At 36.2% G+C, this 17677-nt stretch overlaps 1 protein-coding gene across 2 annotated transcripts in view; it reads left to right on the forward strand.

Annotated features, from left to right (window-relative positions):
- LOC128663334 (protein FAM169B) overlaps positions 1-17677 on the forward strand; it is a 165340-nt gene that overhangs the window by 56772 nt on the left and 90891 nt on the right. Inside the window, exons 1-2 of one of the 2 annotated variants that reach the window (XM_053717618.1) lie at positions 2747-2887; positions 2966-3102. In XM_053717618.1, coding sequence (XP_053573593.1) covers positions 2866-2887; positions 2966-3102 — 159 coding nt within the window. In that variant the 5' untranslated portion in view covers positions 2747-2865. Of the gene's footprint in view, positions 1-2746; positions 2888-2965; positions 3103-17677 lie in introns of those variants that run through there. The other variant, XM_053717617.1, reaches the window with a different exon arrangement.

Consider the following 17677-nt stretch of genomic DNA (forward strand, 5'->3'; position numbering starts at 1 on the left):
AAATAATTTCAGTGAGAAACCTAAAATTGTGAAAAATGTAAAGTTTTTTTTTTTTTTTTATTTGCTCGCATTTGGCGGTGAAATGGTGGCATAAAATATACCAAAATGGGCCTAGATCAATACTTGGGGTTGTCTACTACACTACACTAAAGCTAAAATTAACCCTACAAGCTCCCTAATTAACCCCTTCACTCCTGGGCATAAAACACGTGTGGTGCGCAGCGGCATTTAGCTGCCTTCTAATTACCAAAAAGCAACCCCAAAGCCATATAAGTCTGTTATTTCTGAAAAAAAGGGGATCCCAGAGAAGCATTTACAACCATTTGTGCCATAATTGCAGAAGCTGTTTGTAAATAATTTCAGTGGGAAACCTAAAGTTTGTGACAAAATGTATGAAATAGTTAACTTTTTTTTTTTTTTTTTGATCGCATTTGGCGGTGAAATGGTGGCATGAAATATACCAAAATGGGCCTAGATCAATACTTTGGGTTGTCTTCTAAAAAAAAATATATACATGTCAATGGATATTCAGGTATTCCTGACAGATATCAGGGTTCCAATGTAACTAGCGCTAATTTTGAAAAAAAGTGGTTTGGAAATAGCAAAGTGCTACTTGTGTTTATTGCTCCATAAATTGCAAAAAAAGCAAAGAATGTGTAAACATTGGGTATTTCTAAACTCAGGACAAAATTTAGAAACTATTTAGCATGGGTGTTTTTTGGTGGTTGTAGATATGTAACAGATTTTGGGGGTCAAAGTTAGAAAAAGCGTATTTTTTTCCATTTTTTCCTCATATTTTATCTTTTTTTTTTTTTTTTTTAGTAAATTATAAGATATGATGAAAATAATGGTATCTTTAGAAAGTCCATTTTATGGCGAGAAAAACGGTATATAATATGTGTGGGTACAGTAAATGAGTAAGAGGAAAATTACAGCTAAACACAAACACTGCAGAAATGTAAAAATAGCCATTGTCATTAAGGGTAAGAAAATTGAAAAATGGTCCGGTCATTAAGGGGTTAAGAGACAAGATACATTGTTGCTTATTTAAAAGCTGTGATTCAGACTCCCATAAATCTGCCTTAAGTGATGCAATAACATTCTCTCTCTGCATTTCCTTTTCTTCCATACATATTACTAATTGTTCTCCCATGCCACACCTCACTTCACATTCATTAAGCCTCTCTTGTAGCTCAGCATTCACTTTAGTAAGTTTGTCTATCTCTTCACTCAGTGTATCACACTCGCATCTCTTTTCAGAGTGACTAGCAACAGCCATAATAGATTGACCAAGTTTATCCAGCTGTTCTATGATATCAGTTCTTTGTGCCTTCCATTCCAACTCTTTCTGTTCAGCAATCTCTTTCATTCTTAGAAACATACTTAGTAAATTACTTAGCTCTCTTTTTTCTATGTCTTTCTGAAACAGTTTTCTACTTAGTTCATTATTGTGCTTTTCACATTGTTTAATTACATCATAAAACTGACGTGTCAATGGATCTTCTGCACATGTAATAAATGTGACAGAGGCATATTTCTTAATGTATTTCTCAACCAGTTCCATTCTTACTAACAATACACACACCAGATTCACACAACACACTATACACAGTACAGATGTACACAATGATCACACAACAAACTATACACAGTACAGATGTACACACTGATCACACAACACACTATACACAGTACAGATGTACACACTGATCACACAACACACTATACACAGTACAGATATACACACTGATCACACAACACACTATACACAGTACAGATCTAACATCAACAAACCTTTTGCATTATTAGCCTAAAATCTAGACCTAGAGGGATCTCCTTTTGAGCTGCATGTAAAACTGGGCTATGCCTATTACACTTTACCCTCAGAGATGTCTGGTTACTCTCTTGTTTTCAGATTTTAGTAAACTTAATTCAGCAAGAAACAATTAATACATTTACTTTTCTGTAGCATACAGGAACATAACATAAACATAAAGAAACATATACTTACGGTACTTGCAGCTTTCTCACTACACAGTGTCTTGTAGATCTGCACACTTCCCACACAGATAGGTCCGGTCTGGCCTCTATTCACAAAGAGTTCTTGCAGCTCCAGTACTTCAGTTTAGCAAATTCAGCTGTAGTTCAACGTGGAATTAGTGATTTATCCACGTCCCGTATGGGGTGCCAAATGTAGAATCTGCTAACTTTTTAGTAACTGTTTCCTCACTAATATTACCTTTATCTTAGGAAATCAGGACGCTGCTTGATGAAATTATTTCTTTTATTATACAGAAAATAAGTATTTACATAGAAACAAGTTGCTAACTAATGTAAGGGAAGGAAAGGGAAGGTGGAAAAGGGGAGAGAGAGAGATGGAAGGGGAGAGGTGAGAAGAGAGCTTACCCTAGCCTACAATGGCAACTAACTTATATAGTCATTTATTCTTTCTCACAGCCCAGCCCACACTCTATCAATTCTTCAGAGACCAGATGACATCATTAGATCAGGGGGGTAGAATGTGACGTCCTTAGGCTGTTGGTGATAGGAACTGAGATAAAATCAGGGCCTTGTACACCATCTGTGATGAAAACGGCCATCTGTGCTGAAGGCAAAATTGCAAGGGTTGTAAAATGTCTTAGTGAATCCTGTGGTATCCTTTTGATCTATTGTTTACATACAGATTTCCAACTGGTTTCCACTTGTCTTGTCACCTCTGAACTGGAACTGTAGGTCAGTGTGCATTTAACCCTTTGTATAGACAAATGTCCCTTAGCATTTCATTATTCAATAATGTCCATAGAAATAACAGTCTGATATTAAAGTTAGGTGTGTTCATAAAATACAACATGGACTCTTGCTAATATGAAAGAAATGAATTTATCAGGTAAGTTCTTACATAAATTATGTTTTTTACCTATATTACTTTCAGTACTTTTTTTATAACTGGCATAACTGTTTCTAGGGCACTGCTACCTGGTAGATCATTTACATTCTATGGATTTGAATGCACTACTGAAGCGAGCTGACAATTACTACTCGCAAATTATCCAAAAGCATGTGGCATCTGATGAATACTTTTCTATTCCAGGAGGAGATAAGGTAAATGTGTTATCTGAAATTAAAGTGACAAATCAGTCATGCTATAAATACATAAATATTTATTATCTCCAGAGATTTGTGACTGCTATGGGGGCCAAGTTTGCCCTCTCCTATGCCAACCTGTTTTTGTGGGTTGGTGGGAGGCATCTGACATCTTTGGGGATAAGAATCTCTTTTGTCATCATATAGCTTTTTATAGGTGTTATATTGATGATGTCATTTCTTTCTCAAAATTATTTCTTTCTGGATTGCATTAATAAAAAAATACATTGGGTATTGCATTTATTATGGAACACCATTTTTCTCAGATTAACTATTTAGACTTCTCCCTTTTTGCACCAGAACAAAAGGTCAGCATCTCAACCACTCTTTACACAAAACCTATCACTGGTAATACAATTTTGCACACGAAGAATTGTCATCCACGACATGTCCCATATGCTATTGCAAAGGGACAATTGATCAGGGTAAGGTGTAACTGTACAGATGAGTTGGAATGTAACAGACGTCAACTATTGATTTGGAGGCTTAAAAAGAGAAGTTACTTTGGTTGTGTAATGGATAGGGCCAAAATAGAAGTTGATGCATTGGATAGACAGGAGTTGATACAACATAGAAAAATAATTAGGTAATATACAGACACGTTTTAATGGAGTTACTTTCGTTACAGAATATTCTACTGTATGACCAGATTTGTAAAATTATTAAAATCACTTTGCTATATTCTCGGCTGATGATCAGTCATATAGTACAGTAAGGCTTTAGATTTACTTACAAGAGGGGGTCTTTTCAATGGTAACTATCCCCTGAGTAAATTGGGAGATCCTAAAAAGGAGTTTAGTACATGGCTTTCTTGCAAGGTAATAGATTTTCTTTTGGGAATTGGCATCAGGATTTATAGGTTGTATGTAAAAAAAAAGTTACTAATTTTGATTAAGTAATGAACAAAATACATTTTTTGTAAGAAAGAAAATATAGTAAATACTTAAAGGGATACTGTTTTTAGATGTCTGCATTTAGCCACCAATCTGCAAGCGTTAGCCAGGTGCTGAACCAAAGATGGGCTGGCTCGTAAGCTTACATTCCTGCTTTTTCAAATAAAGATACCAAGAGAATGAAGAAAAATTTATAATAAGAGTAAATTAGAAAGCTGCTTACAATTGCATGCTCTATCTGAATCATGAAAGAAAAAAAAGTTTAGTATTCCTTTTAATAGTCACATTTTTGTAAGTAATTTAATGAGCGAGTGTAAATTCTACCACTATTTTTATGGTCCAGATCATGAAACAATTATATTTATAGCTTAAACTAAGTAATATTGTTAGTTAGATTACTCTCTTATATTTAGAGAAAACAATTGATATTATGTTCAAATGTACAGCACAATATACCACCTTATAACCAATAATGTGCAGGGGTTTGATTTAAAATAATGTGCTAAATTTTATGAATCTATAAACCTCTTTGCTTAAGGCGAAACGCATAAGATACGTGTTATACCCTGTAACATTTTAATGTGCCAATAAAGGATTATCGCTTTTTATCCAGGTGTGCCGAAATTTCTTCTTTTTTGAATCTTCTGCTCATTTAAATTCCAAACTAAGCGCTTTTGTGTTGTCTTTTTATCATGCATTTGTTGATTATGCAATTCTGTTCTATTTAATGGTCCTTTTATTTGCCAAATTCCACTCCTACTAAAAGGTATTAGCAGATCAACCAATTAATGATTCAGCATGAACAATATCCATTTGTGGGTGTAGTATGTGGCATACCACTAAGGCAAACAATAAGCACATATAGAATCATTTATGATACATACAGAAAATTTAATTCTTATGATAGTCCATGCATGAGTAACCAGTTCCAAAACGGAGGTATTTTTTAGGTTTTTTTTGTTGTTGATACACTGTAGTTGGATCTTGAACTGTAAGCTCATTAAAAATCAATCGTGATACAATTTATGCCAATTCTATGAATATGGGACCAATTGCCAAGGTGGGATAAAGTGCACTAGAGGTTTAATGTATATTGGCTCCATGCGATCACCTAAACCAACCCATTCTTTTTCTCATTTTCTAATTTAACATCGAATAACAACATAACCTAACACAAAAGAACTAGCAAAATAAATTATGTAGATGTGAACCATGTCTCAGTTTTTTGCTTATTTATGTTCCCTATCAGACATATTTGTAATCTTTAGTAATAGAGCCCAGGTTTGTGACATGTGGGATGTTCGGCCTCCATAAAGGAAGGGGATCTCTCTCGGCTCCTCCCTAAGCCTCAATGTATGTAGGATTATCCTTCAATCAGAATTTCCTCCCAGCCAGTGAATTGTGAAGTATTATTATGCTCAAGTTCAGGGACACTCCAATCCCTCCTAAGAGAGGTCTCTAGCATCACCTCATGGTGCAAGAAAGGTTTCAGCACATGTTGTTGTAGAGTGGGGGAGAGTGTGATTATAAAATAACACAATTATTTTAAGGAATATTCTTAATCTATGATTTACATCCAGTTTCTTAATTAGTCTCTGTTTAAACTGAGCTAAGGAGGGCGATCTGTTTAAACTTAGCTAAGGAGGGCGATCTGTTAGAGATCCAGAGGGCCAAAATACACTGACGGGCTAGTAAAGTACAGAGGGTGAGCATAGGGTGGATGGCAGTGCTCTGTCCATCCCACATAAACAGATATATATATATATATATATATATATATATATATATATATATATATATATATATATATATATATGTAAATCAAAAGTAATGTCAACCTTGAATGTAATTTTGATACAGTACTGTAATTGGCACCAAAAACGTTTAACATAAGGATAGTCAAAGAAGTAGTGGCTGATAGAGGGTTTTGGCAGGCAACATTTAATGCATGATTCCAGTGTGCTAGTCGTGCAGGGGTAGTATAGGGTTAATATAGTCACCATTAAGTATTCTAGTCTGCATCTCTCTATGGGAGATGGCTAAGCTAGCCCGCTTGGTTTTAACTAAACTATTTTTAATATCTTTGATAGTGATGTTATCCATGCCCTCACCATAACCTAGTTAGAAGGTTGCCCAAAGTGTCATCTGGGGTACAGTCAAGTAGTCGTTAGTATACTGGTGATATGGAGAAACGACCCAATCTGAAGGCCATATGTGCAATAGCAAAGGGAAACAGTTCCCAGAAGTGTGGATTTTGAGAGATTAGTGTGTTTATGTAGTGCCTGCTTTGTAGATACACATAAAAGTGTGTGCTGGGCAGACCAAATCTGTTTTTCAAATCTTGAAATGTCCGGACCGTGTGTGACAGTGGATCCAGGAGCACCCCCATATATTTAATACCTGCAGAATTCTAAACTTGAAAAGGAGATGTTTCATTCCCAGCAGGGAAGTCTTAATTCCCTATTAGTGGTATAAACTTGGGGAGGGGTAGTCCTAGATATTTGAGGGTCAACCACCATGTCTTCAATACATCTCTGTACATTAAATTGTCTGTAATTTCTGGTGGTATTTTCCGAAGTGGGACATAGGGAAGGTAGGCCAAAGAATGAGGCGCTATCAGCGCCTCCTCCAGCAGAGGTATTGTGAAGTGTGCAGTGCGAAGTTGCCAGTCCAGAGCTAGGCGAGTCAAGGCTGCCCAAGTATACAACTTTAGGTTTGGAAGTGCTAGATCACCTTTGAGATAACGCTTTTGTAATTTTAAAGTAGCTTTATAGGTTTTCCTCCCTCTCCAGATGAAGAATTGAATGGCCTTGTTTATAAGTGATAGATCTATTCTGGAGATAAGAAAGGGTAGCATTAATAGTGGATACAATAATTTGGGCAGAATTTACATTTTCACAAGATTAATGCGTCCGGACAGACAGAGGGGGAGTTTTGTCTAGGCTTTTAACTGTGTAACTGTTTTGTGATATTGAGCTCATAGATTTTGTAAGGGTTTCGGTGTAATTCTATTCCCAGGTATGTCAAGTTGTTGGGTTGGACAACAAAGGGGTAGTGAGATTTTTCATGTTTGTGATCTGTTAACCATAGTATTTCGAATTTTTTCATGTTTATTTTGTATCCCGAGAAATCTCCAAAAATATTCAGTACATCAATAATCTTTGGAATGTATAATGAGAGATTAGTAGACATGTGCACCGCTAAAAAAATTCGGTTCGTTTTCGGTTCGGATCGATTCGGACTTTTAGAATTTCGTTTTCGGATCGAATCTGATTCGGCAAAATTTGAATAAATTCGTTTCGGATTTATTCGGATCCGAATAAATTCGTTTCGGATTTATTCGGATTCGGCTGAATTCGGTTCTATTCCGTTCCGAAATTCGGTATGTTTTTTGTACACTAACACCCATTTAGTACACTAAGTCACTAACACCCATAAACTACCTATGAACCACTAAACCGAGGCCCCCCCCACATCGCAAACCCTATAATAACATTATTTAACCCCTAATCTGCCGATCGGATATCGCCGCCGCCTACATTATAGCTATTAACCCCTAATCTGCTGTCCCTAACACCGCCGACCCCTACATTATAGTTATTAACCCCTAATCTGCCCCCCCCAACGTCGCCGCAATCTAACTACAAGTATTAACCCCTAATCTGCCGACCCGATATCGCCGCCGCCTACATTATAGCCATTAACCCCTAATCTGCTGTCCCTAACACCGCCGACCCCTACATTATAGTTATTAACCCCTAATCTGCCTCCCCCAACGTCGCCGCAATCTAACTACAAGTATTAACCCCTAATCTGCCGACCCGATATCGCCGCCGCCTACATTATAGCTATTAACCCCTAATCTGCTGTCCCTAACACCGCCGACCCCTACATTATAGTTATTAACCCCTAATCTGCCTCCCCCCAACGTCGCCGCAATCTAACTACAAGTATTAACCCCTAATCTGCCGACCGCAAATCGCCGCCACTATAATAAATGTATTAACCCCTAAACCGCCGCACTCCCGCCTCGCAAACACTATAATACATTTTATTAACCCCTAATCTGCCCTCCCTAACATCGCCGCCACCTACCTACAATTATTAACCCCTAATCTCCCGCCCCCATCGTCGCCGCTACTATAATAAGGTTATTAACCCCTAAACCTAAGTCTAACCCTAACACTAACACCCCCTAACTTAAATATAATTTAAATAAAACGAAATAAGTTTACTATAGTTAAATAAATGAATCCTATTTAAAACTAAATACTTACCTGTAAAATAAACCCTAAGATAGCTGCAATATAACTAATAGTTACATTGTATCTATTTTAGGATTTATTTTTATTTTACAGGCAACTTTGTATTTATTTTAACTAGGTACAATAGTTATTAAATAGTTATTAACTATTTAATAACTACCTAGCTAAAATAAATACAAATTTACCTGTAAAATAAATCCTAACCTAAGTTACACTAACACCTAACACTACACTATCATTAAATTAACTAAATAAATTAATCATATTTAAAACAAAATACTTACCTGTAAAATAAACCCTAATATAGCTGCAATATAACTAATAGTTACATTGTAGCTATTTTAGCATTTATATTTATTTTACAGGCAACTTTGTATTTATTTTAACTAGGTACAAAAGCTATTAAATAGTTATTGACTAATTAATAGCTACCTAGTTAAAATAATTACAAAATTACCTGTAAAATAAATCCTAACCTAAGTTACAATTAAACCTAACACTACACTGTCATTAAATAAATTAACTACAAGTACCTACAATTATCTACAATTAAATAAACTAAAGTACAAAACCCCCCCACTAAATTACAAAAAAAACCAAACACTAAATTACAAAAAATAAAAAAATATTACAAGAATTTTAAACTAATTACACCTAATCTAAGCCCCCTAATAAAATAACAAAGCCCCCCAAAATAAAAAAAATGCCCTACCCTATACTAAATTACAAAAGTTAACAGCTCTATTACCTTACCAGCCCTGAACAGGGCCCTTTGCGGGGCATGCCCCAAAGAAAACAGCTCTTTTGCCTGTAAAAAAAAAAACACAATCCCCCCCCCCACATTACAACCCACCACCCACATACCCCTACTCTAACCCAAACCCCCCTTAAATAAACCTAACACTACCCCCCTGAAGATCTCCCTACCTTGAGTCGTGTTCACCCAGCCGGGCCGAAGTCTTCATCCGATGGGGCAGAAGAGGACATCCAGACCGGCAGAAGTCTTCATCCAAGCGGGGCAAGAAGAGGTCTTCCATCCATCATACAAGTACCAAAATACAAACAAACACTAAATTACAAAAAATAATAAAATATTACAATAATTTTAAACTAATTACACCTAATCTAAGCCCCCTACTAGCTCTTAATATAGCTTCAATATAACTAATAGTTACATTGTAGCTATTTTAGGATTTATATTTATTTTACAGGCAACTTTGTATTTATTTTAACTAGGTACAATAGCTATTAAATAGTTAATAACTATTTAATAACTACCTAGCTAAAATAAATACAAATTTACCTGTAAAATAAATCATAACCTAAGTTACAATTACACCTAACACTACACTATCATTAAATTAACTAAATAAATGAATCCTATATAAAACTAAAGACTTACCTGTAAAATAAACCCTAATATAGCTGCAATATAACTAATAGTTACATTGTAGCTATTTTAGCATTTATATTTATTGTACAGGCAACTTTGTATTTATTTTAACTAGGTACAATAGCTATTAAATAGATATTTACTGTTTAATAGCTACCTAGTTAAAATAATTACAAAATTACCTGTAAAATAAATCCTAACCTAAGTTACAATTAAACCTAACACTACACTATCACTAAATAAATTAACTACAAGTACCTACAATTAAATACAATTAAAAAACTAAACTAAAGTACAACCCCCCCCCCACTAAATTACAAAAAATAAAAAAATATTACAAGAATTTTAAACTAATTACACCTAATCTAAGCCCCCTAATAAAATAACAAAGCCCCCCAAAATAAAAAAAATGCCCTACCCTATACTAAATTACAAAAGTTAACAGCTCTATTACCTTACCAGCCCTGAACAGGGCCTTTTGCGGGGCATGCCCCAAAGAAAACAGCTCTTTTGCCTGTAAAAAAAAACACAACCCCCCCCCCACATTACAACCCACCACCCACATACCCCTACTCTAACCCAAACCCCCCTTAAATAAACCTAACACTACCCCCCTGAAGATCTCCCTACCTTGAGTCGTGTTCACCCAGCCGGGCCGAAGTCTTCATCCGATGGGGCAGAAGAGGACATCCAGACTGGCAGAAGTCTTCATCCAAGCGGGGCAAGAAGAGGTCTTCCATCCATCAGAAAAGTACAAAAAAACAAACAAACACTAAATTAGCAAAAATAATAAAATATTGCAATAATTTTAAACTAATTACACCTAATCTAAGCCCCCTACTAGCTATTAATATAGCTACAATATAACTAATAGTTACATTGTAGCTATTTTAGGATTTATATTTATTTTACAGGCAACTTTGTATTTATTTTAACTAGGTACAATAGCTATTAAATAGTTAATAACTACCTAGCTAAAATAAATACAAATTTACCTGTAAAATAAACCCTAACCTAAGTTACAATTACACCTAACACTACACTGTCATTAAATTAACTAAATAAATTAATCCTATATAAAACTAAATACTTACCTGTAAAATAAACCCTAATATAGCTACAATATAACTAATAGTTACATTGTAGCTATTTTAGCATTTATATTTATTTTACAGGCAACTTTGTATTTATTTTAACTAGGTACAATAGTTATTAAATAGTTATTGACTAATTAATAGCTACCTAGTTAAAATAATTACAAAATTACCTGTAAAATAAATCCTAACCTATGTTACTATTAAACCTAACACTACACTATCATTAAATAAATTAACTACAAGTACCTACAATTAAATACAATGAAATAAACTAAACTAAAGTACAAAAAAAACAAACACTAAATTACAAAAAATAAAAAAAATTACAAGAATTTTAAACTAATTACACCTAATCTAAGCCCCCTAATAAAATAACAAAGCCCCCCAAAATAAAAAAATGCCCTACCCTATACTAAATTACAAAAGTAATCAGCTCTATTACCTTACCAGCCCTGAACAGGGCCTTTTGCGGGGGCATGCCCCAAAGAAAACAGCTCTTTTGCCTGTAAAAAAAAACACAATACCCCCCCCCACATTACAACCCACCACCCACATACCCCTACTCTAACCCAAACCCCCCTTAAATAAACCTAACACTACCCCCCTGAAGATCTCTCTACCGTGTCTTCACCCAGCGGGCCGAAGTCTTCATCCGATGGGGCAGAAGAGGACATCCAGACCGGCAGAAGTCTTCATCCAAGCGGGGCAAGAAGAGGTCTTCCATCCATCAGAAGTCTTGATCCAGGCGGCATCTTCTCTGTTCATCCATCCGGAGCGGAGCGGCAGCATCCTGAAGACATCCCACGCAGAGCATCCTCTTCTTTCTTGATCCGACGACTAGGTGACTGTACCTTTAAGTGACGTCATCCAAGATGGCGTCCCTTGAATTCCGATTGGCTGATAGGATTCTATCAGCCAATCGGAATTAAGGTAGGAAAAATCTGATTGGCTGATTCAATCAGCCAATCAGATTCAAGTTCAATCCGATTGGCTGATCCAATCAGCCAATCAGATTGAGCTCGCATTCTATTGGCTGATCGGAACAGCCAATAGAATGCGAGGTCAATCTGATTGGCTGATTCCATCAGCCAATCGGATTGAACTTGAATCTGATTGGCTGATTAAATCAGCCAATCAGATTTTTCCTACCTTAATTCCGATTGGCTGATAGAATCCTATCAGCCAATCGGAATTCAAGGGACGCCATCTTGGATGACGTCACTTAAAGGTACAGTCACCTAGTCGTCGGATCAAGAAAGAAGAGGATGCTCTGCGTGGGATGTCTTCAGGATGCTGCCGCTCCGCTCCGGATGGATGAACAGAGAAGATGCCGCCTGGATCAAGACTTCTGATGGATGGAAGACCTCTTCTTGCCCCGCTTGGATGAAGACTTCTGCCGGTCTGGATGTCCTCTTCTGCCCCATCGGATGAAGAATTCGGCCCGCTGGGTGAAGACACGGTAGAGAGATCTTCAGGGGGGTAGTGTTAGGTTTATTTAAGGGGGGTTTGGGTTAGAGTAGGGGTATGTGGGTGGTGGGTTGTAATGTGGGGGGTGGTATTGTATTTTTTTTTTACAGGCAAAAGAGCTGTTTTCTTTGGGGCATGCCCCCGCAAAAGGCCCTTTTAAGGGCTGGTAAGGTAATAGAGCTGATTACTTTTGTAATTTAGTATAGGGTAGGGCATTTTTTTATTTTGGGGGGCTTTGTTATTTTATTAGGGGGCTTAGATTAGGTGTAATTAGTTTAAAATTCTTGTAATTTTTTTTATTTTTTGTAATTTAGTGTTTGTTTTTTTTGTACTTTAGTTTAGTTTATTTCATTGTATTTAATTGTAGGTACTTGTAGTTAATTTATTTAATGATAGTGTAGAGTTAGGTTTAATAGTAACTTAGGTTAGGATTTATTTTACAGGTAATTTTGTAATTATTTTAACTAGGTAGCTATTAATTAGTCAATAACTATTTAATAGCTATTGTACCTAGTTAAAATAAATACAAAGTTGCCTGTAAAATAAATATAAATGCTAAAATAGCTACAATGTAACTATTAGTTATATTGTAGCTATATTAGGGTTTATTTTACAGGTAAGTATTTAGTTTTATATAGGATTAATTTATTTAGTTAATTTAATGACAGTGTAGTGTTAGGTGTAATTGTAACTTAGGTTAGGGTTTATTTTACAGGTAAATTTGTATTTATTTTAGCTAGGTAGTTATTAACTATTTAATAGCTATTGTACCTAGTTAAAATAAATACAAAGTTGCCTGTAAAATAAATATAAATCCTAAAATAGCTACAATGTAACTATTAGTTATATTGTAGCTATATTAATAGCTAGTAGGGGGCTTAGATTAGGTGTAATTAGTTTAAAATTATTGTAATATTTTATTATTTTTGCTAATTTAGTGTTTGTTTGTTTTTTTGTACTTTTCTGATGGATGGAAGACCTCTTCTTGCCCCGCTTGGATGAAGACTTCTGCCGGTCTGGATGTCCTCTTCTGCCCCATCGGATGAAGACTTCGGCCCGGCTGGGTGAACACGACTCAAGGTAGGGAGATCTTCAGGGGGGTAGTGTTAGGTTTATTTAAGGGGGGTTTGGGTTAGAGTAGGGGTATGTGGGTGGTGGGTTGTAATGTGGGGGGAGGGATTGTGTTTTTTTTTTACAGGCAAAAGAGCTGTTTTCTTTGGGGCATGCCCCGCAAAGGGCCCTGTTCAGGGCTGGTAAGGTAATAGAGCTGTTAACTTTTGTAATTTAGTATAGGTTAGGGCATTTTTTTTATTTTGGGGGGCTTTGTTATTTTATTAGGGGGCTTAGATTAGGTGTAATTAGTTTAAAATTCTTGTAATATTTTTTTATTTTTTGTAATTTAGTGGGGGGGGTTTGTACTTTAGTTTAGTTTTTTTAATTGCATTTAATTGTAGGTACTTGTAGTTAATTTATTTAATGATAGTGTAGTGTTAGGTTTAATTGTAACTTAGGTTAGGATTTATTTTACAGGTAATTTTGTAATTATTTTAACTAGGTAGCTATTAAATAGTCAATATCTATTTAATAGCTATTGAACCTAGTTAAAATGAATACAAAGTTGCCTGTACAATAAATATAAATGCTAAAATAGCTACAATGTAACTATTAGTTATATTGCAGCTATATTAGGGTTTATTTTACAGGTAAGTCTTTAGTTTTATATAGGATTCATTTATTTAGTTAATTTAATGATAGTGTAGTGTTAGGTGTAATTGTAACTTAGGTTATGATTTATTTTACAGGTAAATTTGTATTTATTTTAGCTAGGTAGTTATTAAATAGTTATTAACTATTTAATAACTATTGTACCTAGTTAAAATAAATACAAAGTTGCCTGTAAAATACATATAAATCCTAAAATAGCTACAATGTAACTATTAGTTATATTGAAGCTATATTAATAGCTAGTAGGGGGCTTAGATTAGGTGTAATTAGTTTAAAATTATTGTAATATTTTATTATTTTTGGTAATTTAGTGTTTGTTTGTATTTTGGTACTTGTATGATGGATGGAAGACCTCTTCTTGCCCCGCTTGGATGAAGACTTCTGCCGGTCTGGATGTCCTCTAATGCCCCATCGGATGAAGACTTCGGCCCGGCTGGGTGAACACGACTCAAGGTAGGGAGATCTTCAGGGGGGTAGTGTTAGGTTTATTTAAGGGGGGTTTGGGTTAGAGTAGGGGTATGTGGGTGGTGGGTTGTAATGTGGGGGGGGGATTGTGTTTTTTTTTTTACAGGCAAAAGAGCTGTTTTCTTTGGGGCATGCCCCGCAAAGGGCCCTGTTCAGGGCTGGTAAGGTAATAGAGCTGTTAACTTTTGTAATTTAGTATAGGGTAGGGCATTTTTTTTTATTTTGGGGGGCTTTGTTATTTTATTAGGGGGCTTAGATTAGGTGTAATTAGTTTAAAATTCTTGTAATATTTTTTTATTTTTTGTAATTTAGTGTTTGTTTTTTTTTGTAATTTAGTGGGGGGGTTTTGTACTTTAGTTTATTTAATTGTAGATAATTGTAGGTACTTGTAGTTAATTTATTTAATGACAGTGTAGTGTTAGGTTTAATTGTAACTTAGGTTAGGATTTATTTTACAGGTAATTTTGTAATTATTTTAACTAGGTAGCTATTAATTAGTCAATAACTATTTAATAACTATTGTACCTAGTTAAAATAAATACAAAGTTGTCTGTAAAATAAATATAAATGCTAAAATAGCTACAATGTAACTATTAGTTATATTGCAGCTATATTAGGGTTTATTTTACAGGTAAGTATTTTGTTTTAAATATGATTCATTTATTTAGTTAATTTAATGATAGTGTAGTGTTAGGTGTTAGTGTAACTTAGGTTAGGATTTATTTTACAGGTAAATTTGTATTTATTTTAGCTAGGTAGTTATTAAATAGTTATTAACTATTTAATAACTATTGTACCTAGTTAAAATAAATACAAAGTTGCCTGTAAAATAAAAATAAATCCTAAAATAGATACAATGTAACTATTAGTTATATTGCAGCTATCTTAGGGTTTATTTTACAGGTAAGTATTTAGTTTTAAATAGGATTCATTTATTTAACTATAGTAAACTTATTTCGTTTTATTTAAATTATATTTAAGTTAGGGGGTGTTAGGGTTAGGGTTAGACTTAGGTTTAGGGGTTAATAACCTTATTATAGTAGCGGCGACGATGGGGGCGGGAGATTAGGGGTTAATAATTGTAGGTAGGTGGCGGCGATGTTAGGGAGGGCAGATTAGGGGTTAATAAAATGTATTATAGTGTTTGCGAGGCGGGAGTGCGGCGGTTTAGGGGTTAATACATTTATTATAGTGGCGGCGATTTGCGGTCGGCAGATTAGGGGTTAATACTTGTAGTTAGATTGCGGCGACGTTGGGGGGAGGCAGATTAGGGGTTAATAACTATAATGTAGGGGTCGGCGGTGTTAGGGACAGCAGGTTAGGGGTTAATAGCTATAATGTAGGCGGCGGCGATATCGGTTCGGCAGATTAGGGGTTAATACTTATAGTTAGATTGCGGCGACGTTGGGGGAGGCAGATTAGGGGTTAATAACTATAATGTAGGGGTCGGCGGTGTTAGGGACAGCAGATTAGGGGTTAATAGTTATAATGTAGGCGGCGGCGATATCGGGTCGGCAGATTAGGGGTTAATACTTGTAGTTAGATTGCGGCGACGTTGGGGGAGGCAGATTAGGGGTTAATAACTATAATGTAGGGGTCGGCGGTGTTAGGGACAGCAGATTAGGGGTTAATAGCTATAATGTAGGCGGCGGCGATATCGGGTCGGCAGATTAGGGGTTAATACTTGTAGTTAGATTGCGGCGACGTTGGGGGGAGGCAGATTAGGGGTTAATAACTATAATGTAGGGGTCGGCGATGTTACGGACAGCAGATTAGGGGTTAATAGTTATAATGTAGGCGGCGGCGATATCGGGTCGGCAGATTAGGGGTTAATACTTGTAGTTAGATTGCGGCGACGTTGGGGGAGGCAGATTAGGGGTTAATAACTATAATGTAGGGGTCGGCGGTGTTAGGGACAGCAGATTAGGGGTTAATAGTTATAATGTAGGTGGCGGCGATATTCGGTCGGCAGATTAGGGGTTAATAAAATAATGCAGGTGTCAGCGATAGCGGAGGCAGCAGATTAGGGGTTAATAAGTGTTAGATTAGGGGTGTTTAGAGACTCGGGGTACATGTTAGGGTGTTAGGTGCAGACTTAGGCCTAGATTTAGAGTTCGGCGGTAGCCGTCAAAACCAGCGTTAGAGGCTCCTAACGCTGGTTTTGGGCGCCCGCTGGTATTTGGAGTCAGTGATTAAAGGGTCTAACGCTCACTTTTCAGCCGCGACTTTTCCATACCGCAGATCCCCCTACGCCATTTGCGTAGCCTATCTTTTCAATGGGATCTTTCTAACGCCGGTATTTAGAGTCGTTTCTGCAGTGAGCGTTAGAGCTCTAACGACAAGATTCCAGCCGCCTGAAAATAGCAGGAGTTAAGAGCTTTCTGGCTAACGCCGGTTTATAAAGCTCTTAACTACTGTACCCTAAAGTACACTAACACCCATAAACTACCTATGTACCCCTAAACCGAGGTCCCCCCACACCACCGCCACTCGATTAAAATTTTTAACCCCTAATCTGCCGACCGCCACCTACGTTATATTTATGTACCCCTAATCTGCTGCCCCTAACCCCGCCGACCCCTGTATTATATTTATTCACCCCTAACCTGCCCCCCACAACGTCGCCGCCAGCTACTTACAATAATTAACCCCTAATCTTCCGACCGCAAATCGCCGCCACCTACGTTATCCCTATGTACCCCTAATCTGCTGCCCCTAACACCGCCGACCCCTATATTATATTTATTAACCCCTAATCTGCCCCCCTCAACGTCGCCGACACCTGCCTACACTTATTAACCCCTAATCTGCCGAGCGGACCTGAGCGCTACTATAATAAAGTTATTAACCCCTAATCCGCCTCACTAACCCTATCATAAATAGTATTAACCCCTAATCTGCCCTCCCTAACATCGCCGACACCTACCTTCAATTATTAACCCCTAAACTTCCGATCGGAGCTCACCACTATTCTAATAAATGGATTAACCCCTAAAGCTAAGTCTAACCCTAACACTAACACCCCCCTAAGTTAAATATAATTTTTATCTAACGAAATAAATTAACTCTTATTAAATAACTTATTCCTATTTAAAGCTAAATACTTACCTGTAAAATAAATCCTAATATAGCTACAATATAAATTATAATTATATTATAGCTATTTTAGGATTAATATTTATTTTACAGGCAACTTTGTAATTATTTTAACCAGGTACAATAGCTATT

Source organism: Bombina bombina, chromosome 6 (assembly GCF_027579735.1).
Source record: "Bombina bombina isolate aBomBom1 chromosome 6, aBomBom1.pri, whole genome shotgun sequence".
Lineage (NCBI taxonomy): Eukaryota > Metazoa > Chordata > Amphibia > Anura > Bombinatoridae > Bombina > Bombina bombina.